Raw genomic sequence first — 15,850 nt, 5'->3', positions numbered from 1 at the left:
GCCGATGTGTTTACTTTAGTGAAACATCTGGCAAGTAAACTTTCAAAGTGTTCATAGACTGAATCAATAATTCTTACCTGTGTGCGAATAAGACAGGAGCAGTAGGAGAGACAGGGGAGCGCAATACTTCCAAAAAGAAGAAAATGCCATCATGTGTGTTATTCCGATCTCTCTGTTAGGTCCTCTTCCTTAGATAGGAATTAGAATAACATGAGCGCGCAGGCTCTCACCTACGAGTTATGTCTTTTCTCAACTCCAGTGTTTGCTGGAATCGTTGTGAGTTACATACTAGTAGGCTACTCACATGCACACTCAATCTGATACAATACTCTGAATGAAAGGTGGAAATGTAGCAGGGCCGGTTTTTCTTGGGCTCAGCTACAACCAATCGGATTTGACAATGATCAGCGCACACCCAATGGGCGGGGTAAGTGTAATATTAAAAGACAAATGACCGTTTGTTTTGATCCAAAATACAATGTGCTATATAGCACTGCAGTTATTGGAATGAGTAGCCTTCAAATTAACCGCTCTATAACGTGATGAATTACAGTGGCGATCAATAAAGTTTTGAACTCGCTGTAGCCTAAATAAATAATTCGAATTTACTGGAACACTGGGCTTTTTAATGAATCTCTAGCGTGTAATGTGGATTCCGCTGAGATAAATGACATATTCACTGACTGGACCAATTCAGAACAAGGAATTAGAATGTGATTCATTCAACTATGTGACTCATTCAACTATGTGACATACGACGAAAACAATCAACATGATCATTAGAAACCAAACTGGCATGAAACTAGCCCGAGCAAGACTTCAATATCTTCCTCATCCTCAAACTCACTTCACTGGCGTAGCCTAATTAAAACCGCTATGAATTTATAGCCAATTTTATAGTTTGTATTTAGCGACATCATGTGATGATTTGGAGGAATAACGATGTGGTTTTGAAAAGATTTCAAGTCTAAGAGACTGGTGTTAGCTGTCACAATTGTAATATTTCTTAATATTAGCCTACTATAAAATCTTGAATACAGAAAACCTTTGTTGCCCATGCCAATGAATAATGTTTTCACATTAAATAGTCCATTGAAAGCAAAATGTAAAGAATAGTTATAAAGCTCAAAACAATAAAAAAAAATAAAAAAGATAACAAAAATATAGCCTATCAAACCATTGTTCTGGCCAACGAATATTGTAAAACATGCCCCGCAACCACATGAGGAAATCTCTCTCATGTTAAATTATGCAATAACAGCTGAATAACACAAACAGAAAATAAGAACAAAACTGGCTGCTCCAAATTTGCAGTTGCCCAATATAGATATTACTCTTTTTGTTCAATTATAGACATTCATAAGAAACACTTCTAGAAGATTATGGTCACAGACAAGCAAAACATCAACAGCCAGAAACAAGTCATGTTCACCCATGCAGGATCCAAAACATTTGTTTGCTCTCATTCTTTCCAAGTGTAGCTGTGCCGCATGCCAGAGTAGTTTATAATTGGCCAGCAAACATCAAACCTTTTGGAAGTGTTTGGTCAGGGCATAAATAATTTGAAAGCGGAAACATGTACAAAAGGAAACTGAAAGCCATTTAAATGAGAAAATAACCATGACTGTTGACAAGCACCTAAGTAGGTGAGAACCTTGAGACATGAAATATTATTTTCACACATCAATGTTTTTTTTTTTATTACAAATTGCAGCTCATGGCATTTTGAACCAAAATATTTATGCAGCAAATTAACAGTTTTTGATGTTTTGGACCATTTTTAAGTAAACAATGCTGGAGGGAAAGGGTGTTTGTGTGAATTAGGTGTAGGGCTCATCCTACAGCACTGAAAAACTGCAAGGCATTTAGAGCTTTTATTATTCTCTCTCTTATGAAAGTCTATTACCTAGATGATATAAATGTGAAGTGCGTGACCCTTTTGGAGATTTCCCTGCTGCAGGCCATTTACTTTAAAGAGCCCCAGGAGAAAGCAAAATTTAAAAAATGGTATTTTATTTTAGGCCTCTAGCCATTTCAAGTTTTGCTACTCCAAAGCGCTTCCCATGCTAATATATTCTCTTGTTCAAGGACTTTATGAAGAACCGCAGGAGAGAAAGAGAGATCTTGAATAATTTGTGTAATAATATTGTTCTTGTTGCATTCCATGCCATGTACCTTCGTTAATGAACTGTCATTGTTTTAGCACACAAAACACAGTTATTAATGGTGGCTACTGGTCAACCACACACTGGTAATAAAACTACACAAAAAGAAACACAAATATTGCAGACATAAGAAATGAAATGAGAAGCTAAGATAATGTTTACAGTGATGTACTGCTAAAGTTAATTGCTAAGGGTAAAATTAATAAACGCAGTTGTGGTTATGTATAGTCCAGGCAATTCCAGTTCATGCTGTTTGTGGAAAAGCTGGGCTTGTGGCAGCATGTAAAGATAAGATATGTCACATTCTGAAAAAATACCTCAGGGCTTTTTTGATATAGCCTATTTTTCCTCATTCCCTTTTGTATTTAAAGAATTTTCTCACTTTTTGGTTCTTACCTAAATATACTTTGTTAACACCCATTAAGAGGCCGGTGTAAAATTCTGGTTCAGAATAAAAACATAGTATTATTCCATACAGTGCCGGCGGTATGGGGGGGCATTAGGGGGCAATGCCCCCCCAAATGTATTTTATGCCCCCCCAAATTGAATTATGATATAATTTACAAACTAATATCAGTTTAATTTAATTCACATTTCAGTGAGAAATAATAAAAATATATATGTCTACAAACTGCCCATTAGCTGAAAATATAATAAAGCCAACATAAAACCACAGTGTGGCGCTGTGAGGAAACCCCCCTGCCGCCCCCCCAATCACGCACGTTAATATATGAATGAAATGACTTTCAGTTGGCGCGAGATTGCTGGCTGCATTCAAAACAAAGCAAACAGATGAAAACGCTCCAAAAATGGACATTAGAAAATGGTTCAAAACCACAGTTTCTCCTTCCACGTCGATTAACGATAAAGGTAACTACATGATGCTTTTTAATAGTAGGCTACTGTAAACGCTTATGTTAGAGCAAAGCAGAATAAGGATGTTTAGCTTTTTTTTTTAGCTTTTCTCTTCCGCCAGTGAGATAGATAGCAGTTAAACTATAACGTTATCCTGTCAGTGAGAGACGGTGTGCATGTTCGTTAGCTTTGTTTATAATAAAGGTGTGGTCAGAGTCGGTCTTGCAATTTTTTTTGTATAGGCCTATTTAACCCTTATTTAATCAAATTTCTTACGAGTTGCACGTCTTGCAACAATGTTTAATGGTTTATGTGTTTATTGTATGGGTTGCATCACTTCATGGTCATAGTTAACAGAAAAGGCAGTAGCAATAATAAATATAGGATATCTGGTATCCGAAAAAAGTGCCCACCCATTGAAAATAAATGCCCCCCTGCTGAGCGCAGTCTGGAGCCGCCTCTGATTCCATACACTGTATGTGTAGTGCTATGACGGTATTGACGATTCTGGTTATTTGTAAGACCTTGGAATTTATTGGCCGAGAGGCTTTTCAATCATTGAATAATTTATTAAAACTATTTGTTCGAAAACACTGATTCGTTCAGGATCAAAATAGTTTTATCTGAAGTATATCTCAGTCATTGTTGCCTATCACTCCACTCCAATGTAAAGAGTGAATTCGGACACTGTGTACATTGGAAGTGCTGCAGACGCCATCTACTGGCAAGACGCGGGAAATAATTCAATGTGGCGCTTATAGTGGGTTGTTATTCTCTAGCAGCTAGCCATTGAGTGTACATCGGTTGTACTCATTATTGAGGTGCATTATGGAATTGAATAAGTGCACTTGATAATGTCCACTATGGTGTTGGACACCACAACAAATTGCTGTCCCCTCAAATAGTGCAATATATTCGGGAATAGGGGGCGATTTTGGATAAGCCCAAGTTTTTATGAGTCATTGAATTATTCATTCAACCAAACCGCACAAAACAGTGGTTCATTAAAGAATGATACATCTTAAGTGCTGAGAGATGGCAACAGTTGACTTCTTTGGTTTCACTTTTGAATTATTTTGGTTGGAAAATAGACAAAGTAACTGGCAATATTTTGTCTGAAATGTAAGTTATTCGATATTAACTTGTTTTTGAGCTTTTGTATATGAGCAATATGCAAACTGGCGGTCGAATCACATGAAAGCCTACTCAAGACAACAGTCTTGCTTCTGTGATTTTGCTTAAAGGGTTAGTTCACCCTAAAATAAAAATTCTGTCATTAATTACTCACCTTCATGTTGTTTCAAACCGGTAAGACTTTCGTTCATCTTCAGAACACAAACAGATTTAATTTAGGCTTTTATTCACACTTAAACATTCATCAACTCACACATCAATTGTGGTAAACGGAAGCTCAAGCATGTTCGCTTGACATGCAAGAATCAATGAGGTTCAGTCTGGCATGTTACGCAGCAAATTTGAGCTTCCACAAGAACCAATGAGGTTCAGTCTCGTTACGCAGCATGTTTGAGCTTCAGCACAAGGTTTGTTCTCGCGTGTCAAGCAGGTTCAGTTAAGCTTCTGTTTATGTTTGCTGATCATTGTTTATATGTGAATAAAAGCCTAAATTAAATCTTTTCATCATATAAAGCAAAATTGGAACAAACAACTCAATTCATATGTCTTTGTTTTTACAATCTCTTTATAAATTGTATGAAGCGTCAAAGTGGTAGTTGCGTAGACTATCAATGGAGGGACAACAAGCTCTCAGATTTCATCAAAAAGATCTTCATTTGTGTTCAGAAGATGAACAAAAGTCTTACGGGTTCGGAACGACATGAGGGTGAGTAATTAATGAAAGAATTTAAATTTTTTGGTGGACTATCCCTTGAAATCTATTTTGCAATGGTCAACAAATCAACCAGCTAAGTGTGTATCAGAACTCTTGTTTGAGAACTTACAGGTATTTATTAATACTTCAGAAGTTTGAAATGGAAATATCTTTTTATAAACAGTGGCAATGCCATTTACATAGAGATGAACTCTCTTGAGATTTCTTGGCAAAGTTGAGCATACATGAATGTCTATCTTAATTAGATCAGTAACAACACTGGAGGGTGATTATGTTGTAAAGTCATTTTAATAGCTTTAAATTCAAAGATATGGAAAAATCAAACTTGTGTAAAAAAAGTGCAAGTTTTAAAGTGCTTCTAGAGTAATTGGTTCAGTGTTAATCTCGATCTTATCTACTGTCTTTTCAAGTAAGGCAGAATAGTATATACTTATGTAAAGCAATAACTTCAACATTTCTACATCTGACTAAATGATTGTACAGATTGCAGACAGTGGTTTTCCTAAAAAGAAATGTTAATCAGTTTAAAGAAATAAGCCCGCATAAGACTGGTGGGAAGAAAGAAGCGTTCAATGTCACCTCACAAAAACATCTTTTCAGCATTTCTCAATTTTGCAGGGTCGGTGAATCAATACAGAGATAATTGCACACCTTTTGTTGAAGAGCATTGCTGCCATCCACACTGGAAAGGAACCAAGCTAAAACCATAATTTATCCCGTCTTTGTATACTTTTTCGATTTCCTTCATAGACAGTCTCCAAATGATATATCTGAATAAAGACCCAAGAGCAAAACAAAATCTATGGGCAACGCTCTAATTAACTCCCTTCTACTCTGAATACCCAATGCTCCCTCATCTTTTTCTCTTGTCTTCTTTTCTCTGCTCTCCTCTCCAGTCCTCCATCAATCTCACTCTTTACACCAGCGGCTGCTTGTCACCAGCGGTGGAGGGCAGGGACTCCACGCTGGATCTGTAGATGGGTTTCTTCTGGGAACGGTCATCACTGAGAGGACGAGAGAAGGAAATACGATAGAGTGAGTGTTTTATCTGGCAGAATAAGAAAAGATGTGGACCTGAAGGATGTGGTTATTGAGACAGTTATTTGCACATAGACTAGCCTGCCTCGACAGCTTTGAGGGAGTGACAGAAGTGGACATCAGCGTCTACTGATGCTCACAGTAATACTCAGACTCCACTCGACATGATAGAGGAGGGCTGGAGGTCAAACACCCACATGAATCACTGCACACATTTCCAGACCACAAGACTAGGGTGATTTGGAGGGCTTACATGGGTCCCTTGCGATTCCTCTGATTGGCTCGGCGACAGAGGTAAGCGGTCATGGATATCACAACCACCAGAAGGACCAATCCAGCACCAGATACCATGAGAACAATACGACCGGTGGTTGACTCATACCATGCTGCATTCTCTAAGAGACAAATACAAAATCACATATTATACGTCTGTCAAACTGTCTTTAAATGTTATGGAATAGAAAAAAGAAAAAGAACAAAAAAACCTAATCAAACATTTCAACCTGATTAACATTGGTATTAGTTGCTCGGCGTTGAGCAGGTGAGCTAATTGAGGGTAATTGTCAACATTAAATCAAATTCAACCCTATGTACTTCCTTAATTCAGTTCTTATTGTGAATGCTTCATTGGTGCACGTTAGTGCAAATAAAATAACTGTTGCCTTCTTAGTCTTCAAATCAAAATGTAATTTGAATGTAAAACTATGTAAAAAATGTACCATTCGACTCTCATTTTCTGCTGACATCAATTTGATTCCACGGCTTTTTTGCACTTTAAATCTTCTTCTGGTTATAGTAAATCTTCTTCTGGTTACAGTAGATATTTTCTTGACTTAAAAAAAAACCTGTCAAATGGTTATCATTACGCAATTAAGAAATATGTCATATGGAAGTTGAATGAGGTCTCAAGGTCAATATTATTGTCTTACACAAGCGCCTTTATACTCTAAAACTGAAAATTGGACAAATAGATCAAAAGGGATTTTAGTTGCTGAATTGCTGCTAGTGCCATTAGATATAAAATGAAACGTTCAAACTATGAACATGCTGTATTTCAGGGGTTCTCAAGTCTGGCCCTCGAAATCCACTTTCCTGCAGAGTTTAGTTCCAACCCTAATCAAACACACCTAAACAAGCTAATCTTCAAGATTACTAAAAAGTTACAGGCAGGTGAGTTGACCATTTGAGAAGCCCTGGTGTTTTTCAACAAATCAACTGAAGTTGTTCACTACAAGTCGCACACTTTTGGCAGCTCTGACCTGGTAGAACAGTGATGCTGATTGTACGTTTCTTCACGAGGGACCGCACAGTGGGCGACTGAGCCGAACAGGTGTATCTCCCTCCATTCTGATCACTCACCTTCTCCAACTTCAACTTATTAGAGGGCAGAATCCAGTCATCTCCCTTGATATGAAATAGACACACACAGAGGTTATAGAGAAGTGAAAAGCAATGCAGGAACTACATGAAATATTTGACGTAAGAAGATAAGGCAGAAGTAATAATTCTTAGGAATGGAAATCATGCAAGAGGGTGAATTCCCACTTTTTTTACTTTTTGAATCGAAATACAACAGAAATGAAAATAACTTCTTTTTTTTTTAGTTCCCTAAGAATCCCTGTGCCATTTACAATAACTAATGTTAGTGAGTATGAAAGAGTAATGATGTGAAAATAAAACATAACACCATACAATTCAAGGAAACAAATGCCTGTGCAAAAAGCACTCGGAGAAAATCATAACCATACAAATGCTTTTGGCACTAGAGGAACTTCTGCAGCCTGCCAACAAAGTCCATTTCAATTTAAATGAAAGTGAATTAAGAGGATTCCCAGTCAAGCCAAGTTCTGGCCAAAGCACCATTGTTTGAGCTAATCCATTGGCTCCGAACATCTTCCTGTTTCCTCCGCTGGAGTGCAGACACAGCACTATAAACAGGTATAGCTGCTATACACCAGAACATGTTCTGCAATCTAAGGAAGCTTGTTTTTCTATTTTACTCTGTTTATAAGAATGTGCTGTTATTCAGTCATGCCTTGTGTAACAAATTTTAAGTGCATATTTGAAGCCATATTCACTACACGAAAACATCGTGCATAATAAATATTTGAGGGGGCGTTAACTGTCAGAGAATGATAGTGCACTTTTTTGATGTGGTGGAGGACAGACTGTCATCCTGTATAACAGGAATGACTCATTCTGGACTTCTATCTCATGAAATTCTATGGTCATCGATCACCCACACCATGACATTTAGAGGGACTTTTTTTTTTTGAGCATAAGGTCATGCACTGTGCTTTCTACAGCAGGTTACATGTACAATAGTCAAGATTAGTATGTTCACACAGATCCAAAATGAACTTTTTGTCTCATATGCCCAAGGTGAGTGAATTAAGTTTTACTAGCCTTACCAGAATACATTTGGTACTGTCCCTGAAATGATTTTCATTGATTATATCAATAATATAATATATTGTTCAGTTAATTTGTCAGTTCACATTGCGTAATACTTGGTTGTTCTCTGTTCCTATTTTCTGCCCAGATGGTTTTTGTTTTCGTATGTTGAAGTTTAATAAATGTAATGCCTGGGACTAGATCCTGCCTCTCACCTCTTTACTGCAACCGACTATGACAATAAGATAATATAAATTAATTTTTAAATAATTTCTTTCTCTACAGTTTCCTTTCATATTAGTGAAAAAAGATATATCACATTATATATCAAATGATACATCCATCTCTTGTATAAAATGAATGTATTTTGTTCCTAAAATATATTCATTTTAGTGGCTCAATTTGAGGAATATTTCCACATGGTAAAAAGACATCCTAGATAAACAAATGTTAGCAAATTTTCTACTAAGGAAGAAGACATCTGAGTCGTGACAGATGTTTTCTTAAGCAAACATCTGTCATGACTCGTGTGGCTTATTCCTTTGATTTGAATCGCTTGTGTCGGTTATATGATATCAGTAGGGGCTTGATTATCTTTCTCACACTTCTAAACTTCTACTTGAACCATAACATTAAATAACCAGCCACTGGAAAGTAACTGGGCCCTGGTGAGTTTTATTTTCTCGCCAAAGCCAATCTTCGCTCACATTTGGCTGCAACGCCCGTTGCACAAAGCTCATAAATAAACTTTTACAATAATTCGGAATTGATCAGGGGAGTGTAGACTAGACATAACCTCTAAACACTCCTTAGTGAAGATCTACCATACACTTTTCCTGGCTTAGCACATTTCCTGTTCTAATTAACTGAGTTGACAACTTTCACAGCCTTTTCCCCAGACCTGAGTGAACAAGCTTATTTTCACTTGAACAGGACTTTATAAGGCAAGCTGGCCTTCCAGGCCTTTCTCTCAGATGTATAAGAACCCAACGTGTCTATTACATGAAAACATGCAACTGCAGTCCCAAAGACAGAGTAATGCATCATGTTAAAAAAATGCATTAGATAGTAAATCTGTCACCTCTTTAGCCCAGAAGTATTCAGGTGCCTCGGAAGCTGAAGTAGAACATTCCAGCTCCACATCATCGCCTAATTGTACTTTGAGGTCCTGCACCGAGTTGAAATAGCGTGTTAAGTATCCTAAACCAGCCCTATGCACTGCCACCTCCCGCATATCTGCGATAGAAAGAGAGAGAACATATGAGGATAAAAAGGATTAGTCAACACAGCTCTGCTCCTGGATACATTTGCATAACATAAAAACAAGGAAGTAGGTCATGGAAATTCAGAGCATGTCTTCATCACTCAAAATGAATATATATAGTATATATTTCATATTATATATTTTATACATACATAATATTTGTATACATTCATAAAATATGTATATAAATAGTACGATTTTTTATTACTTAATACGGTTATTAAGCAAGGATGCTTTAAATTGAGCAAAAGTGCAGTAAAGAATTTTAGACTGTTACAAAAAAATGGAAAAATAAAAACAAAACAAATATGGTTATTTTATTTACTTAAAAGAATCCTGAATATTTTCAGTTTTCACAAAAATATTCCTGAGCACCAAATCAGCATATTAGAATGATTTCTGAAGGATCACGTGACACTGAAGACTGGAGTAATGATACTGAAAAATTCAGCTTTACCATCAAATACATTTATGTTAAATTGTAATAATATTTCACAATATTACTTTTTTTCCAGTGCTTTTGCTCAAATAAATGCAGCCTTAGTGAGCTTAAGAGACTTAAAAAACATTTTTTAAAAATCTTGCCAGCACCAAACTTTGAATTGGCAGTTCAACTTGTTGGTGACAGCAGTGGATTATTATCAATGATTCTAGCATATTAAGTCCAGGTTGACTGTAATAATACAATGGATCATCTTGTCTCCATCTGATTATTCATATACTGAGCATCTCTGTATAGCCCCATCTGGGGGTTTTTTTTCACTCTGTTTTTCCAATAAATCACCACTGTCAACTCATCCCTGGGCACTGCAAAAAACCCCAATCAATATCAATATTGATTTTGTCATCTTGGGAGATAAAGAGTTTTATTTGTCATCGAATCTTTAAATCCCAAATATAAAAATTCCTTGCGACAAAATGTCAGATGCAACTGGCCTCACACACAACGATGGAAGCATCTGGACAATCTAGACATATATGGATCAAATCAATGGGGATTTGCATCACAAACGATCTTCATGTAGCCCATGACGTCTCTAACTCACAGTGGATGGGGATGGTGAGGGGCTGGGAGGAGTTGTCTGGTGCAGAACTGTTCTCAGAGACACAGCGGTATGGACCCTCAGACCAGGACTGGATACTGGCGATGAAGAGGAGCAGTCTGTCCTCCTCCCTTCTCACATCCACATCATACAGAAAACACCGGCGGTAGAAATACTCCTGATCTGTCTCTAGCCGATACCACTTCTTCATGTACTGTTGAGAAGAAAAAGAAAGTAATATTTCACTCCAACAGACTACTTACATAATATGCATAGAAATATCAGTTGTCACTCTGTATCTCCCAACAATATATCTTAGTAAGATGATATTTAACCCTTAAACGCATAGTGACCCGGAACGTCATTCATTAACCTCCTTCAAATTCATTTTTTTAAAGTTAGACATCAACCTTCTTAGTATTCCTCGGTCAATTCATTATAAACAATTTAACAAGAAATTATAAAAAAAGCCTGTTTTCCCATTGATTTTTTTGTAAAAAATTGTGTAGAGGTGTGTAACAGTGTAAGTAATTTTTTTCTGCACAACAATTGAATCTTTGATGACTGAATAAGTGTAAGTCACCTTTATTCCACAAGGTGGCAATATCTTATACATAATAATGAAGTGACATTTCACTCATAGTTGCTGCAGGGCGGAAAACAAAAGAATAGCAAGTATCATCAGCAAAAGATAAAATGGCTCAGCGATTTACTGCAGAGCAAGTACTGAACACAATCAAATATTAGTGTCACTGTCACTTGACAGTGGATCTGGTGAAGAAGCTGTCAGAGATCAAAATATTGATTTTGAAGATGTTGAAAAACAATAGTTTTGAGAATATGTTTGAGATCGCGAATATGAGCCAGATGCCGAATGTCCTGGGAAATGAGCTGACGAGGACAGTGCTGATGTTGGTATAAAACATCTGCTCTGAACCCTTCCAAGCTCCAAAAGGTAACAAAATATGCTTTATTTTATTCTTCTGTAATTGTTACTCTAATATCAGGAGAGTTTTATATTATCACGGCAGGTAGAGATAAAGACCTGAATATGTAATGTTTGGCGAAACATTCATGCATTTAAGGGTTAAGTGCTTAGTTTTATGATCAAAGCTCTGTAGTTTTTATTGTGGGGGACGAAATACAATACAAAGCGATACAATGATGTTTGAGAGTTGTACATATAAATGTTACTCAAAAGCCTGTTGTATCATATTTGATACAAATTAACATGATTTAAAAAAAAAAGATGTATGGATAGTCAAGTAAACCTAATGATTACTATCAGTCCAGTAAGTGTTAATCTTGAAATATTACTACCAATATAAAAGTTGTACTTAGGTTTACTTTATAAGAATCAGGAACAATTTCACGGCCTGTGGGTGGACATATTTAGAATTATACTAAAATGCCCTTTACTTGCTAAAAAATTCAAACTATTAATCAGACAACAGAAAGCATGTAGTATATTGTGTGCAACAGGTTTTTCATCCAGGTTTTGATCATTTAGAGGCCTCAGAAAATTGCGTATCAAATATGATCCAGTAGGCTTTATAGGGTTAAGAAAATCTTGCTGATGTAGGGAACACTTTCCAAATTTGATTAAATATGCTACACTTGGAGGAATTAGACTGTTCGGGGCAATGACACTTGGGTCTCACTAACACAGGTTAATGAGAGTTTGCTAAACAAAACATCTGTCTTTGTGATTGGTGGTATGGAGATCCTTTTTTGCTCGAATGCATTTAGATAGCTGGAAAATGTGACAAACAGACTCTGCACTGACAGAAGCAGCAGATGTTGTGAATCCTCCAAAGGCCCCTCACTGCCAGATACTAATTAAACCCAGAATAACAGCTCTCCGAAACTCACTAAAACACACTGCCTCCTGCGCTTTAAATACCAATTGCAGCCTTGATCTCCAGACAAATCAATTCAAAATAATATTGTTCTTTTTTTGTGATTGCCCTATGAGCTTGTGAGCATTTGTGTTGATATTTGAGAGTAAGTGTCCCTGACAGATATGTTTGTAATTTTAGATCTCTCACTTTCTGTTTCTTCAGTAATCAGACCGGCAGCACAGCAGAGGACATGTACAGACAGCAGCAATAACATAAATCCTTCTCATTTCCCGTGAGAAACGAGGTGTCATTTCAGTTTCAATCTGCTGTTTTCTTGACATTTACAGGCAAGTGCACGTCAAAGAGCATTGTGTACCAGACATTTCCTTGCTATTGTGTAAGTGACCTTACCTTAGAGAACCTCTGAAAGTGCACTGTGCTCATGTTCAGCTCAGATTCTGTATCCACACACTCCAATGTCACATCCTGTCCTTCCAGAACCGGCTCAGATGGACCTTTCACCTCCAAAACAGCTGTAAAACAAACAGTAATAAAACAAAGCAATATTGAATTAGCTAGTTTTATAGAATAAAGCAACAATTGCATCCATATGGGATACTAAACAACATAATTGTTACTTTTTGTCACTCTGATCTGATAGCATGCATCAGTGTATGTAATTATATGGAAAGTCTACACATCCCTGTTAAAACAGCTGTTGTTTGTGATGTAAACTCATGTCAGAACTTTTGCACATTTAATGGAAAAATTACAACCTATGCAATGCCGCTGAAAACTCTTGATTTAACAGATCTGGCATGTTTTTGCAAAGAAGAGTAGGAAAATATTACCAAGCCAAGATCGCTAATACAGACTGAGACAGACAGACAGAGTGCTGTAATATGGTGTGTTAGTTAGGGGTGTACACACTCATGAAGTTATAACACGTTTACAGCGGCATTGCATGGATTCTAATTTTTACATTAACGGTCCAAACGTTCTGATATGATTTATCTTTTTTACGTCACAAAAAACATCTGTTTCAACATGGCTGTACAGACTTTTTATTTCCACTCTATAGTTGCCAGAATATTCTATATTCTTTCTAAACTTCCTGGTATGTATAATTTGCATACCAGCCATGACAACAACAGGAACATGCTATCTGATGTGCAGTGTTGTTAAACTGAAGCAAACGCTGTATACAGAAATGCACGCATATAGTCTCACGTGCAATGTAATTGAAAAAGGTATTCTCTAATATTGTCAAACAAATGTGAACGTGCTTTCAAACAAATACAATTTCCTTCAAATGTCGTCTAACTGGTTGGGTCAAGATGGTGAGCATGTGAGGTGGCAAATTCCTCGTCTTACTTGCTGTAGGCGACTTGACATATCTGAAATCATTTCTGTGTAAAATTGTATTCTGGGCTGTCACATATGCAGTCTTTATGGGGCTTTTATACATAATATATATATATATATCGATAAGATAAGCCTATATGTCGTTGTATTAGGCTACAACCATATAACTTTACAAAAACAGGAACACTTTCGTTTTCACTTGACTGCAAAAAAGTCCCTGTATTTCACCGGAAAATTGTTGGTAGTTCAGACGATTTCAATTTAAAGGTAGGCTATGCAATTCTGAACGTTTAGGTAAATTGTCTTTTGTGCAATCAGCCAGCAATATAAAAAAGTGAAAAAATAAGACAAATAAAATAATAACTATAAAAACTTTATTTATTATTTTAAATTCGCTCCTCAGTCTCAATGGATTATTATTCATTTACTTTTATAGATAGGCCTATACCTACATATTGCGTTTGGTAAGAACGTTGATTTAGGTTAAAACAGTAAAATGCATTAAATAAATAATGGTTTTGAAAAGACATAAGCAAAATGTAATTTACCAGTGTATCCTTGGAGAAAGGTGAACGCCAGAACAGTGAGGAGAATATAGCCTGTCATCTTGAAGAATCTTGACTTCTGCGTTTGAGAACAACTGAACTTCTGCCAAAACGAAAGTTTGTAAACACAATTTATGAGCGCGGAAGAACAGGGTGGAGCTTACTAACGTGCTGTTTCTTTTGTTTTTGTTACAAAGATTCAACATTGCGCTAATATAATGTTAGCATTAATTTCTTCTATATATAAAAAATTACAAAAATACAAGGTTAAACTTGTGCAAGGGTCTCAAAACACAAACTCTTTATGCAAATCAAGCTTACGCATCACTTGTATCTAGCATAAACTATGTTCAGAGGATGTGAGAAGGCACTTTTAGGTTTGTGTGATAGACGTTTGATATGTGAATCTGTAATAAAGAGATTAAAAAAAATGACATTAGGCCTTGGCTACTAATACTTCACGACGCGATTAAGTTACGGCAGTTGCTTAGTAACTATTTGTTATGACATCCTTCAATTCTTTTTTTGGTAAGTCTCAAAGGTTAAAGTCATATAATTACCAGCCCCCGGGACGCTTATTGCTTAATTTCAAAACAAATTTGTAGTGATATTTTAGCTGCTGAGACTAATTACTGCTGAGCCGAAAAGTTTCATGGGTTCTCTTTACCTTTCCTTTCATTAAGCTGAAGTCGATGTAAACGTTTGAGAATTTGAACAAGATAAGTACAACCCAGTGCAAAGAATATATAGCTATAACAGGGGAAAAATTAAGAATAACACTGAATGCTAAAATAAAAATGCTTCAATTGCGAAAACGCTTTTTTAAAGAAACGCACTCCCTTCACGTGCAAGTTGCGGGCATGTTTGAGTCGTGACTCGTGACTCAATGTGAAATAGATCTGGGGCGAGTATAATATTCTAAGGCCTACCTTCTCTTACCTACAAGTAGCACTGAACTGAACTGAAGAGAAATAATAATAAACATGTAGGTTAGAATGTACTTAAATAGTTGACTATTAAATAATAAATAGCCTAGGAAATTTGAAGAGGGCAGAACAGTAGCTAGGGCACAATGTAAATTCCCTCGTCTCAAGTTCATTTACCTTACAGTAAGTTCAGGTGACTGTAGGTGACTCAGCAATGGTGACTTCTTCAGGAAGTGCAAGTGACAACAATTTTAGTTTTGAAATGTGTCAGTAGTAGCTTATTTGTTTGTTTGTTGTAGACAACGACAACGATTCATGTCTCATATTGACAATATGTAATGCATCATACCAAGACATGGTTCAAGGGTTCTGGTCTGAAAGGCACCACAGATGTTAAAAGTTAATCAACAAAACAGAATACATCAGTAAACTATGCTGATATCACTAGGATCACAAATGTAAAGTTCAAATAAGGTCAATCAACATTTATTTTTGTTGGTATGTGTACACAATGTACATGTAGACATGAGCTGAACTGACAGATGTACAAAAAGTATCTGATGCT

General features: G+C 36.5%; 2 protein-coding genes across 2 annotated transcripts in view; both read right to left on the bottom strand.

Annotated features, from left to right (window-relative positions):
- cadm4 (cell adhesion molecule 4) overlaps positions 1 to 291 on the bottom strand; it is a 171,019-nt gene extending 170,728 nt beyond the window's left edge. The window contains exon 1 of the mRNA XM_056267617.1: positions 78 to 291. Within this exon, the coding sequence (XP_056123592.1) occupies positions 78 to 153 (76 nt within the window). The 5' untranslated portion in view covers positions 154 to 291. The remainder of the gene's footprint in view (positions 1 to 77) is intronic.
- A 4,847-nt stretch (positions 292 to 5,138) lies between these two features.
- Positions 5,139 to 14,519, bottom strand: si:ch211-79k12.1 (uncharacterized protein LOC568891 homolog). Its single transcript, XM_056267622.1, has 7 exons — positions 14,363 to 14,519; positions 12,861 to 12,982; positions 10,612 to 10,822; positions 9,383 to 9,537; positions 7,167 to 7,311; positions 6,161 to 6,302; positions 5,139 to 5,873 (listed from the first exon to the last, which is right to left on the bottom strand). The coding sequence occupies exons 1-7, from the start codon at positions 14,418 to 14,420 to the stop codon at positions 5,786 to 5,788; spliced, it is 921 nt and encodes a 306-aa protein (XP_056123597.1). The 5' UTR covers positions 14,421 to 14,519; the 3' UTR covers positions 5,139 to 5,785.
- Between the last annotated feature and the right edge of the window lie 1,331 nt (positions 14,520 to 15,850).

This window comes from Rhinichthys klamathensis, unplaced genomic scaffold (assembly GCF_029890125.1).
Source record: "Rhinichthys klamathensis goyatoka isolate OS25496 unplaced genomic scaffold, OSU_Roscu_1.1 h1tg000262l_1, whole genome shotgun sequence".
Lineage (NCBI taxonomy): Eukaryota > Metazoa > Chordata > Actinopteri > Cypriniformes > Leuciscidae > Rhinichthys > Rhinichthys klamathensis.
The sequence above is the reverse complement of the archived record's forward strand: the minus strand, read 5'-3'. Positions and strand labels throughout refer to the sequence as shown.

Bases quoted from the DNA above. Each gene is read 5' to 3' on its own strand.
- si:ch211-79k12.1 (XM_056267622.1), bottom strand. From the start codon at position 14,420: ATGACAGGCTATATTCTCCTCACTGTTCTGGCGTTCACCTTTCTCCAA. The intron at 12,983-14,362 runs GTAAATTACATT...TTTGTTTTACAG, and splicing joins CTTTCTCCAAGGATACACTG to CTGTTTTGGAGGTGAAAGGT. The intron at 7,312-9,382 runs GTGACAGATTTA...TTTCATATCAAG, and splicing joins AATACTTCTGGGCTAAAGAG to GGAGATGACTGGATTCTGCC.